We start from the raw sequence: 13,107 nt of genomic DNA on the forward strand, positions 1-13,107 counted from the left end.
TTCTCATGTGACATGCAGGGGCCTCCTGTAGCTTGAGTATACAAGTTTAACTTCATGACAGCTGGCAAGCGAGTTGCCTGTTTGGAACTCAGATGCTGTAGTCACCCTCCACTCTGAGCTCTGGGAATGCAGAAGTGCTGCTGCTTCCCTGTTCCACACATAGCATTTGGGGCTCACAGGGATGTGTTGCTCTTCAAGGGTTCTCTGAAAATGCCAGCCCTTCAGGGCAAAAGAGTCAGGGTTTTGGAAGAGTGCTAAAATCCCCAGCACAAATCCTTCTTTCATCCTCCCAGTGGTGGTGCCTTGCTCATTGGAAATCTGGTTCCCTGACAGGCCACCAGACAACCTCATCTCCAACCCGCTTTCAACAGGAAGGTTGGACTGTACAAGCTCCAGAGATCCCTGCCAAGGTAGACTGTCCTGTGGCTCTGTGCTAACTTAGGAGAGAAGGAAGGAACTCAGAAGACAAGCTACAACCTGAAAGAAGGGCTTTGATATGTTTAGAAAGCATCATTGACTTTAGGCCTTTGATGGAATGGAAGGAGAAATACGTGAGGAAATGTATTATAAGAAATAAAAGTATTTATCCTTAGTTTCTTAAAAATCAGTGTGCAGTTTAGTACTTTTTGATAACAAAATTACAGTAAATTGCATTTCAAGCAACTTTTTTTATAACATTGCTACTATTTATCATTTGTTATCTTAATTTCTTCACTCTCTATACTACATATGTAGTATAAAAACTAACATTTTTTTTCTGGAAATTCACTTAATTAGAGGCATGTTGTTGTGTACTTGTTTTATTGAGATGTTAACCTACTTACGGGGTTAACACTAGTGAGAGAAATTGGTTTTTTCTCATCTAAACTGGACTGTCAGCTTCTCAAGGGGCTCTTCTGCTTTGTTTTTAAGCCGTCTTTCTTGACAGGTGGCTACTTTGTTCCAATCCACAGCTGAAAATTCCATTAGAGATCTTGTCATTGCCCGTGCTAAAACCGCATCTTTGGGGTCCTCAAATGGTACTCTGCAAAAAGAAGAAAGCAAGTCCATTACCTGAACATTTCCAAACCACTTCAGGACTAATTTACAACACACACTGTGTAGAAAGTGAAAGTAGCAGTCACGATGACGCTAAGAGGGAGGACTTAAAAATTTTAAATTTACAGAAGGTTTTCTTCTACCAAATTTAAGACAGCAAAACAAAATGAGAATAGGTCAGAGTCATAGGATTCTATTTGAAAAAATCATGCTATAAATTATTTTAAATACATTTATAGTAGACTTAAAAATGTTTTTGTTTTCAGTGTTTTCCCCCACAAAAGTTATAATTGTATACTTTTAATGCTCTAATTCAATGGACATGATTCAAGTGATTTTATACCCATTAATTTAAATGCACATTTATTTCACTGTGGATCTCTTAACTAGCCCTCAGGCAAATATCCATTCTCCAAGCTCTGAATCCAGATCCCTGTGAGCTTGTGTTCATGTATCCTGCCACAGCTGCAGTCTGGGAGAGAAAAGCAACAGACTCACAGTGTCAAAGCAGGATTGACAAGGAACCAAAACCTTCCAACTCAGATACAATATTAAAACTATCTTGTAAGAACTCCTTTCTTAAAGACGTCCCTGTAGTGACACACCTCATATAAGCCACAGGACTATCTCCACTGAGTATAATGCTCTTTGTCACGAAAAGGCACCTTGCAAAGCCTCAGCATTTCCGTAAGTAAGACTCGAGGCAGCTGCACATCCATTCTATCAATGAGGACAGGTAACTCCACTGAAGGCAGGTAAGAATTTTTCAACAGAAATTAGCTTGATTTTAAAGACCTGTGTTCCGAGTACTGTTAAAGGATATCACATGTAGGGTTTTATTATTTCCTTTAATGCATTTTTCAAATCTTTTCATGTGTAAAGCTAGAAAATAAAGCCAAGCCTGATACCTAAAGTTTGTAGATTTATTAAAAAGTGTGCATCTAAAATGTCACATTAAAATGCAACCTTTCTCCTGTCTCAATCCAGACACAGAAATAAAAGTTTTACATTTATTTCTATGATTTTGAAACTGAACAGAATAAAAATAACATCATGTACAGACTAAAAACGTTTCATTCTACAAGTCATAATATTTTCCAGAGAGTGTATTTTTGAACAGCCAGTCAGGAGAATGTTTTCTGGGACATAATACAGAACAGCTATTCTGATGCTCTTAATACTTTGAGCATGCTTTTTCTAGTGATCAGTATTTGATCTTACAAATAAATGGCATTTTTATGTACCAATTTCTAAATGTGGAATACCTTTCAATACTAAATTTTAGACATCAAACCTAGTGTAGAGTTGCAGCTATATTAAATACAAAGACCTGAAACTATTTCAAAAGCTCATTTTTACTGGACATTTTCTCTAGTTAGGGCATTTTTTAAGCATGGCAAGAGGAGATTAAATGCTTCAGAGATGTAAAAGGAAGAAGAAAGCCAAAACAGTACTTACTTATTTGTGTTATTTCCAAATTCACAACCTATAACAGAAAGTTCAAATTATGACGTTAATGGCTGTACACCAATTTGAATAGCTGAGGATTGATTACTATCCTGATCTTAAATTGCTTGTTCAAATTAATTGAAAACTAGCACATGATTTGAAATATTTAAGATAGTATTTTATTAAATTACTGTGGAAGCAAGTATTTGTTGGGTTTTAAGTGTATGTAGTCTTAAGTTTCTTGTATTTTATTTTCATTAAGTGTTTTTAAGTTTCTTGTGTTTTATTTCCTGTAGACATACACAGCCATGTTTTCTTTCACAGATAATGATGCCACTGTATATGTGCATGATTGCAGGGCAGAGCTAAAGACAGCTGTCAGCCCACTTTGATCATCATCAGCAAAAAAATTATTAAATATGCTTAAACTATCCTCCTTTTCCCAACCTCTTCAAAATCATTGTTAAATACAGTGCTTTCAGTTTTACTATTGTGATATATACATTTAAAAAAACTGGCAGGTATTTGATTACTTTCCAAACTTCCATCTACGCTATTTAAAATACTACTATTTCAGTCATCTAGGCACAATAGTGGTTTTGTTATCTTTAAAATATAAAAAAAGATTACAAGATTGATGGAATTTCAAAGTTTGTTCTAGATTGTGATACAAGTCTCGTGGTTCCAGGTGGTATTCACCTGCTTTCTTGCTTCCAGATCTGAATGTTTTAAGAACTCTAAAAACTGCTTTATATGCTATTATAAGACATCATTAAAATATTCTCAGCTTGGAAAGTATAAAGAGGAATCTGCTTACAAAACCAGGCAAGATACGTAACATTTAAAACACTAGAAGAAAATATTTTCAAGAGATTATCTTGTAAAAGCACTAGAGGGCATCAAAACTCTACGATGCTGAGAGTCAGAAGTGTATTGAGACGTTTTAAATAAAGGTAAAACTAAACACAAGACTCATACTGACAAAAAATTTTGTTTAGCTGTCTTTAAAGACAATAATGTAACTACAGTGTTTGATTAGAAATTATCTGCCACAATACTCTCAAGTGGAAGGATTCATTTGTTGCCTGCTGCTGCTACAACTACTTACTTCATGAAGCAAACTAGCTGAGTTCTTGATGCATTTATATTTTATTACTAAAACCAATAACATTTTATCAGATGAATGAAAAAAATGTTTCTAATTCAAATCACCTAAAAATGTATTCTTTTCCTTCCAGTATTGTAAATACCTGAGGGCATTATTGGTCTTCTGGCTGGTTGAGTGCATCTGCTAGATCTCACCGTAGTCAGCAGGGATGTATCTACTCTCTTCCCAAAAGCTATTGACTGCATGACCCAAGCCCTTTTGGGGTTATAGAGATGAAGTGCTGACTCCCTTTCTCTTTGTGTAACTGCTGTTAAAAGGGATATAAAAAATTTAATTTTCTTTTATCAATTGAAAAGGCTGCATACAAAAGGTTATTCATGTATTTTCTGCGCAGTTTTTTAACAATAGTGATGTTAATGACACAATTTCAGAACAATTCAAAATGGGAACATGGAGTGGTATTTTCTAAGGCTTTAGGGTGAAGCCCTGTACAATAAAATATTTTCTTCTGAGCGCAGTTTCTTGCTAGAAAGCAAGACTTTTCGTGCTGCTTAAATGAGACCTACTGCAGAAGTCAGTAAAGATTTTGATTATTAATAGTAAATACAAGTCCTGGTTTAAGGCCAGTTCAATTCCCATTGGTCAATTACAGAGAAAACCCTACGAGTGCAATCAAAAGAAAAGCTTAAATTCTTCCTGTTCCGCACTTTAAAAGAAATAATTTTAATTTTTAAACAAATAATTTGAGGCTGTTAAATAAAATTGGGGATGGTAGGTTCAAATATATGAACTCTATACTAATCAAGTACTTCAGCTATGGAACAGAAGTGAGCTAAACTTTTAGAACAAGTAACTGGCAGAAGCATTTTCAGTTCAGGGAAGTTTTGGATTCATGGTGTCTAGGGGACCAATTAGGAAGGAACTGCAGTAGTCATGCCTGAAGGTAAGAGAACATGAGCACATGTCTTGTGTAAAGGAGACAGCCAGGACTATGTTCTGGTAATGTTCTACAGATGGTGAAGAAGCTTTGTAATGTTTTAGAGAAATAGTTCACTAAATAGAAAGTCCAGGATACAGCTTGACACAAATTACTGCTTCAAGTCTTAATCCAGGACTGACTACAGTAGAACTGTATTTAGGAGATGAAGTCCAGGAAGTTTTATGGAAGTGTTTCTAGACATGTAAATGCAACACGTATTTTTCAGCACATTAAGCTTCAGTCATCATTTCCCAGTCAAAAAGTGATATTCAGTAACACAGCCTGACAGCTGTGTTAAGCACAACTCTTAACACAAGAGCAAATACTCAGGAGAGTGGAGGTACCAGTGCAAAATGACTGTGTGAGCAAATGGGCACCTGGTGAGATCCAGCAACTCCTCATCAAGCCCTGGCACCTGCTGGGGCCCATCCATCAGCTTTCCTTCACGACAGCTGCACAGAGTCCCAGCACCTGCAGATATCCTGCATCTGCCTTGCTCAGTCCCTTTTCAAGAAGGCACTGATTTTTCCTTGCTACTCTCTTATAAGCTAGAGCTGAGTAGGAATCAGCTATTTTCTCAGTGCTCTCCAGTAATTTTCAGTCGTGCCAGTCACACAGTTCTCCAAACACCAGAGACAAAAATCACCAAAGCTGATTTTCTGAGTACATTGTGGCATGTTTATGGCTTCACTGATTTAAAATCTGGCTATTCTTAAGAAAATTTTCTTTTCTGTAGAATTTACAATCTGCAGACAAGCTGTGAAAGATCTCTTGATGACTTGTGAATATTCATTATACTTGAAAGCTTAGTCTGCATTTACCTTACCAAGAAACGCTCATATACATATTTAAATGTACAGAAACACGTAGATAGCTCAGGATATTATCCATACCTAAATAAGCACGCTTATAACCCATGTTAATATATACTAGTCTGAATGCACAGAGGTAGGTACATGTTTCTAAGCACAGGCTTTTATCTTTACCCAAATAGACCAAGATACAAGAAAAACCTAAACAATTTAAAAAGAAAAAGAAATCAAAAGCATTTAACAAAGTGTTTATGCTATGCAAACTCTTTTTGCTTGACAAATCTTGCAAAATACGAGTATCTTGTTCATTAGTCATTTTTCTCTATCAACAAATGCATGTAAAAGAACAGCTAAGATAATTTCACCTATTTTTTCAAACTGGTTAAAATCAAAAGCAATGGCCAATGCTTTGTGAGAGAGGAAAGCAACCCTTACATTTCCTGTCAAGGAGCTGAACTGAAGGAAGGAAGTATATCACATAAAGCCGGTAGTCTGGATCATATGCCAGAGGGTTTTGGAATAAGTCTGCAAAATGTATGCAGAAAAAAACAGTGTCACAAAAAACCAAACCCAGTGAAAGAAGCACTTTGCAAGGCAGGAAAATTAAAGGTCACTAGGAGCAAAAGATTTTGTACGAAACATAAAATTCAAATTGTTCTTACTCTGGGTAAACAAAGCAGTCTCATTACTCACCTAAACATGGACTGCAGGAACTGACTTACTGCAGAGTATGGAAAATACCACAGGCAAGAACTGAGTAAAGGTGCCATCATGCACTCCAAACCTTTGAAGTATTTTTTGATTTTTTAAGATCTACAGAAAAAATACTGAAGGGTTTCCCTTTGATTTTCTCACATATTGTTAGGTAGTACCTATTTTAAATAACAATGATCTTTTAGGTGTGACAGCTTAAACGTAAGACACAACATTTGTAGGAGGATGGAGTTATTAATATCAGATGAGCTTTAGGACATCTAAGACTTTATCAGAGCTGATAAAAGGCTGTATCCCACAGACACAATATAAAATGTAAATACAAAGCCTTCTGATGTTTTGACAGATGATGAGTTTGAGAACTCACGAAACTTAAGAGAAAAATGTTTCATAGGGCCTAAATTCCGGACACCCTGTGTCCCACTAGCTTTCCTTGAGGCTTGAGATATCGAGCTTCAAAAGCCCATTAGCAACTTGGCTAAAATGTTCATGTTCAGGTTCACATTACCTGTATAACCAAACCTTTGCAACACAGAGACAGGTATCAGTCCTGTGCTGCTGCTTTGCCAGGTGTGGAACATTAGCCTAGCTCACATGCCAAATCAGTTGGTTCAGTGACAGTGATATCTGAGGCTGATTAAAATAGAAACTGGCTCATTCACAGATCAGCTAATAAACAAACAAGTGTTGTGGGGTGGGGCTTCTTTTCTAAATAAAAAACATAATAATGCTATTTATGTCCTTATACAAATACTGTTCTTCTAAGACAGTAAAAAAAATCAGGAGGCTGTCACCTTGAGATCAGAGTGGGGGAAAAAAAATCTTAAATTAATAATTTTTACAACTTCTGCTACAGTCTACAGTAATCTGTTTTTCTGGGGAGAGCCTGTGGCTAGGACTTGCTCTAGGGTAAAAAAATTCTGTTATAATATCATTTTAGCAGTTAGGCAGAGGAAGATGGTATTACTGAATAAGAGACAGTAGAAGAAAAAAGCCTGAAAACACTCCACACAGATTTGTAAACTACAGGATGCAATTTCATGTTGTTCAGGACAAGTATGGCTGCTGAGAGAGCTCAGTGCTTGATGGGATTTAGCAGATATTTTGGAGAAGTAACAGGGCTGGAATAAACCTGTCTATGTATTTTCCTACATAGAAAACACCTGTCCCATGTATGCAGAGGAAAACTTTTAATTTTAATTCTTTAATAATTTTTTTTAAATCAATGTACTTAAAATTAGTAAGAAACCCACATGGTGGCAGCAAAAGTTCTATTTTTACTGAACAAAGGAATATATATCTATTTTTTCCTAGAAAGTGTTAATCAGAAAGAATATTACGTATGTATCTGATAAGTCTGTTTTTGAGTCAAGAAAATATACTACAGCATTCCAAAGAGAAAAATGTTTCAGAAAGATCTCTAAGAGCAGCTATGTTTGGTAGTGGAATAGAATAATGATTCAAGAGAGATTTTTCTAAGGCACAAACCAGGTCTGATATTAAACACTTGTGAATCTAGATGCTGCTTGGACTACGTCCCTGCTCAACAACACTGATTTGTAGGTTTGTTTTAGAGAACGTGAATTTTTCTGCTACTTATTTTTACAATAAATTCAACCATTGTACAGATCAAGATGGTTTTGTTTTACAAAACATCTGGGATCAATTCCTGGCTGAGCTATCTACTTTCTTGTCAAGGTCATGCAATTTTAGTTCTACAAATTAGGATAATGCTTTCTTCCTCCACAGTTTAGTCTGTTTTCTCTATCTGGAGTGTAGGAAAACAGTGTGCCTCTGCCACATGGGGCAGAAACAGAGTGAACAAGAGAGTTTTCTGAGGTATAGCAGCAGGATGTTATCAGCTGTGGACAATAAATCAGTTGAGGCAATTTACAGAGTACGTAACAAAAATCTTGGATTCCAAAAGGGAGATGTGAGCACAAGGTGAGCCCATAAAGAAACACTCTGAATCTCCCAAAAGGCTGCAGTTGTGAGCAGCATGTGCAGTAAATCTTTTGAAGCTGAGTGTCTTCCCTAGACACCTGATGAAGGATGGTTGTTATGCTACACATCCAGTGCAGGGCAGTGGCTAAAATCATGAGAGAGCCTTCAGGAAGAGAAATTTTGGCAACATTTTGGCAGCTGGATGCTACTCCTGAAGTGAACAATAATAGTGTGTTTTAATAGTTCTATTGTCCCCAAGAGCTACAAAACAATAAAATGCTGTTAAGCATCCAGGAGCTCTGTTGAAGGCTAGCAAGCGGGGTTTTTTTAAAATCAGATTGTTTGGCAATAAAAAAGATCTACCTCATAACAGTGAGAAGTCTCACTGGTTTTGTTTTATAAAAGTGAGTTATGTGCACAGCCCTTTTCAAAGCTACACAGTGCAAATTCTGCACCCATTTATTATTTATTAATATTGCAAGAAGGCAGATAAATTATATAGTAATATGATGTATAGGATATGACTTTTAAAATTTATTTTGGTCATTTACTGATTTAATTTAGTTCAAATATGACAGGGCATTTTATTTATTATTAAACCAATAGAGACCTGTTAATTCGAGAACTCATTATTATGAAATCCCCTTGGAGCAAACACACTGACAATTTTTTTCATGACTGCAAAGGTCAAGAAAGAATGACTTTAAAATTATGGTTATTAAGGTTGTTAAGCTTCTTCCACTGGTTACTATAGTATTGTACAAATCTTTGAACTAAACAACATTTTTTTTTTTTTTAATTAGGGTAGATCAGTATATTATATATATTGTTTGATTGTTCTTTCAAACATTTCCTTTTCTATGGTGGTGGCCAGTCCAATTTGCATCCAATTTTCACTGTGCCTTTGTAACTGCCATTCATAATAACTCAGCAGCACTTTAACTATCTGCTAGGTATTTCCCACAGATGGTTGCAACAAGTACAACAAACTTCCTGTGCTTCTTGAAGCTCCTTATTAATTTGTAGAGCTAACATTAAAATCAAGTGACTGCACCATTCATACATAGGACGTCTTTCCAGACTCTGCCTAATCACTTCAAACGACTGAATTCTTACATGGACTAATTTTTCTATCTTGCATATAATGAAAAAAATATCAGTAGTTTGGCTGGCATGTTGTCTTCCTAAACACTTGATTTGTTTTTTTAGTTTTGGCCCGAAGTCAAGCTCAATTAAAAGTTTGCTTTTCCATTCGTATTTTCCTTTCCCACAATCAGACATTCAGTTTTCTGAATGCTTAAGGAGGTGTTATGGCCTGGTGACAATCTGACATTCACCTCCTTAACCATGTCACTAAGGCACAAAACTTGTTTCCTGTTTTCTTCTTTGCAAGCATCTGGCATGGCATATGTTGACATTCCTTTAGGAATCATGGAAAAAGACTGCTTATACTTTCACTTTCAATATCTTAATAGCATATATCCTACCTTCCCTGGAGGCTACTTCTTACATTGCAACTTAGTGGTGCCAACACTGTCTTGTATAACTTCATTTGAAATTTCCATTTCCAGCTAGTGTATGCTCCTTAACAGACATTGTTATGAATAATACCTAAAGTGTATTTATTCTTAGGCTCTAGGAATACAGTCTGCCAAAAAGATGCAGATAGGAAGTTCTATAAGCAAGAGAATTAACGAGACAGGAATTTGGGTTCTATAACCTATCACTCACACTCCCCACAGCAATAACACCCATTTTTCAACTCCTTTCACCTCTATGATAATCTCACTGTACTCCTGTATTCCATTACAAAGAGGCAGCTGTAAACTGCTTAGACACCCTCCAAGCTACTCATCCAAGATACTGGCTAGCCAGCAGCCAAAAAGTTCACTTCTGAACTCACTTAGCAGTTTTTCCTCAGTTGAGGTACTCTTTGTGGAATTTTCATGTCTTAGACATCTCTTTATTCTGTCAAATTTGGTTTAAATTGATAATTAGCCTCAAAAGCTATTAGCAAATGAGCGGAAACAGACAAGAAATATCCTGATAAGAAACTAGAAAGCTACTACTGCTGTTCTGCAAAATAAAAGGAAGATATTACTTAGAGTCTGCAAGCTTATCATTCCTTTCAATTCCTTCACTGTTTTGCCAAGTTTTTTTAACTCGTTGTTGTGAAGAAACAGAATCTGCAATGAACGTAAGTGTTTCAGAGCACCTGAAATAAAATGAAAAATAATTAATGATTGTCACCACCTCTGCCTTTACTAGAACATTATTTTGCTATGCTGTACACCAAATTTGATATTTTAGTTATCTATCTATGCCTGTCTTTTGGTAACACATTGCATGAGATATTAATTAAAACAATAAATTAGAGATTTCAATGTCCTTTTCACCTTTCTAGTCACATCCTTTAAACACATGCCTAACTTTTTTTCATTTCAATTCTTTCCATTTGTCCACATCACCCTTGCATCAACAAATCAGCCGCAACTGCAACCTCTCTTCTGCCTCCCTTCCTTCCTCCTATATCCCTATAATATTTGATTAATTCACTTCCTTTTACCTTTGACCTAATATTACCTCTGCCTCACAAACAATAGTATATCCCTAATACCGCCTTTGCCTCACAAATAATAAATAGTGAATTCCTTAGAAAATAGTTCAGTTCCAAGTAATTACTGATGTATTAAAAAGCCATTACAAAATATTGTTGCGACCCAGACTATATGTTCACATCATCACACATCAGGATTAGACATCTCATTTTCCAAATTATATACAGTATTTTATCCACATTTCTCTACTAATGATACCCTTCTCTTTACCCATATTTTATCATCTGTATTGTCTCTTGTATCCATGCTTATGTCTTTCAAAGATAAAGTTAGCTCAAAATTTCACAGAAACTAATCAAGATCATTTCTCATCCCAGCATTTTACAGAGACAGAGAAAAATAAAATGTTAACATTTAAAATGTCTAAAATATTTAGAAATCTATTATGCTTTGGTCTGTTCATTCACAAATTCACAAGTCTGGTAAAGCCATTTCAATCTACAAGGGTAAGCAAAACTGAAACAGAAGTATAAGACAGATGCATTTTTACAATGAACCAAGTTTGGCGGTAACTTTGCAAAATACTTCTGGTTATGAATTCTCAATATTAAATATGGTCATGTAAGATCAAAAATTTTTTCACAATTGCCTGACATAAAGTAAATGACATTTCATCCCTTATACCAGAATAAACATATCACCTTATTGCCACTCAAGTATGCTGGAAAAATTAAATATCTAATAATTAACACACTCTAATTATGCATACATAGGAGCTTTCAACCAATAAGTTACTTGCCTGTCATCCAGTTTTATGAATTTGAATGCTAATACAGAGAAAAGAAAGTATAGGCCTCTGCTCAACAATCTAAAAATGGAAGATTGGTACCTGCTATATCTGTCAGCTCATTATTGTTGAGATAGAGTTCAGTCAAGCAATAGTTTTTGACCAAGAAGGTTAAATCTTGGATCTGAAATCAGAGTTAGGCAAAGTGTTATATGTCAGTCTAAATACAGTGTCAGAGAATTATAAATGTGGCCTCTTGAAAACTGTTTAACCGCAAGTAGTTTCTTATATTTCTGTTTAAGACTCTTGGGTTAAGGATTCTCTTGACAGTTCAACCTTCATTAAAAATACTAATTACACATCAAATACAAGCAGTACAGCCTTATCTAATTTTTTGAAATACAGATTTAACATTTGTATTTGGAAGGACATTTCTCTGAAATTCCCTGGTCTCCACATTCTCTTTTCCTTCTATCCACATTTGAAATAATTTTTATTGTGAGAAGACCCTTGTAGAGCACAATAATTCTATGTTGGTTTAAAAATATTCCTAAAATATATAATTGGAATAAACCAAGCCTCTTGCTTTTGAATTATTTTTTCACTAGCAGGCTTAAAGAGCACAAATTTGTCCTAATTTTTCAGAAATGTCATCTAATCATATTTAGAGAATCAATTAGAGTTACAGAAAAAAAGGTAAGTATGTGTAGAGGTGTATTCCCAATAAAGAGCTATCTTCAGTCCCTATGGAATCACACCTTCTTGCTTGGAGAAGCTCAATTCCAGTACTGCTTGACTCCAGTGCAAGGTAAAGTGTCTGCAGTGGGATAACAAGCTGACCTTTATAATCGCGGAGAACTGGGACCACTAATGGTGCGGAAGTTTTTATCCCACGGTTTAAATGCAAGAGCAACAAACAGAATGATATTCCTGACTCTTTGAATTCTGTCATGGGAAGTAATTTGTTAGGGAAGGAATTATTTCAGTCCTTGAATTTTGCCACTGACTCCAAAATAAATGTGCTTTGCTCTATGCATTAACAGTATCTGAAAGCTGGAAGGAAGAGCATTAAGACAGAAATTTTCCCACTCCCTGGTACAGTGGTTTTCCCTGTCTTTGGCAAGTTTTGTTTTCAGGATCATCTGAAGTTTGCTCTTTTTTTTTTTTTTTGATAAAATTACTGAGTACAGAAAAATATGCTCCTCCTATTGAGGCATTTAAGTAAGGTTTTCCTATGAAAAGCCACTGAGTGACTTCTCCACACAAGTTACACAGAACAACAAAAGAATGTTCTTTGTTACTGCTTAGGTAGGAAAGTGATCAAAAATCCAATTTATTTAACCTTTTTGATCAGCAAGATCAGTTCTGCTTAGTCATCAGGCCATTTCTTCTTTTTCTTTAATGTCCTTTATCTATACAAGGAAAAGCCTTATTATACCTGTGATTTTAGTTCAATATTTTAATATATCTATACTTTTGCTTTTTTTGAAAATAGTTGGATAAATAGAGATCTTTTGATGAATTGGACATAAGATGCCATATAACTGATGCTAGCCTGGGGCAGCAGATATACATGTGCTCTGAAGTGACATGGAACGTAAATTTATTTTTTCTGCTGCTCACAGATCTACTTACTTACCTGAGCAAGCAATTCTGGTGATTTAAGAATTTGGGTTCACTGTGAAAGTCATGTAAACTACTGTACAGTAAAAAAATAT

General features: G+C 35.5%; 1 protein-coding gene across 3 annotated transcripts in view; it reads right to left on the reverse strand.

Moving 5' to 3' along the window:
* Window positions 1-648: 648 nt before the first annotated feature.
* Window positions 649-13,107, reverse strand: part of LRRC72 (leucine rich repeat containing 72) — a 51,062-nt gene continuing 38,603 nt past the window's right edge. For 2 of the 3 annotated variants that reach the window (XM_042043919.1, XM_042043920.1), the window contains 6 exons: window positions 11,492-11,573; window positions 10,146-10,259; window positions 5,822-5,911; window positions 3,738-3,902; window positions 2,497-2,524; window positions 649-1,024 (listed from right to left, as the gene is read on the reverse strand). In XM_042043919.1, the coding sequence (XP_041899853.1) occupies window positions 859-1,024; window positions 2,497-2,524; window positions 3,738-3,902; window positions 5,822-5,911; window positions 10,146-10,259; window positions 11,492-11,573 (645 nt within the window). In that variant the 3' untranslated portion in view covers window positions 649-858. The remainder of the gene's footprint in view (window positions 1,025-2,496; window positions 2,525-3,737; window positions 3,903-5,821; window positions 5,912-10,145; window positions 10,260-11,491; window positions 11,574-13,107) is intronic. The other variant, XM_042043922.1, reaches the window with a different exon arrangement.

The sequence above is a fragment of the Corvus kubaryi genome, unplaced genomic scaffold (genome assembly GCF_017639235.1).
Source record: "Corvus kubaryi isolate FWS band 111438036 unplaced genomic scaffold, C.kubaryi_AGA036_p1.0 37398, whole genome shotgun sequence".
Classification (NCBI taxonomy): Eukaryota; Metazoa; Chordata; class Aves; order Passeriformes; family Corvidae; genus Corvus; species Corvus kubaryi.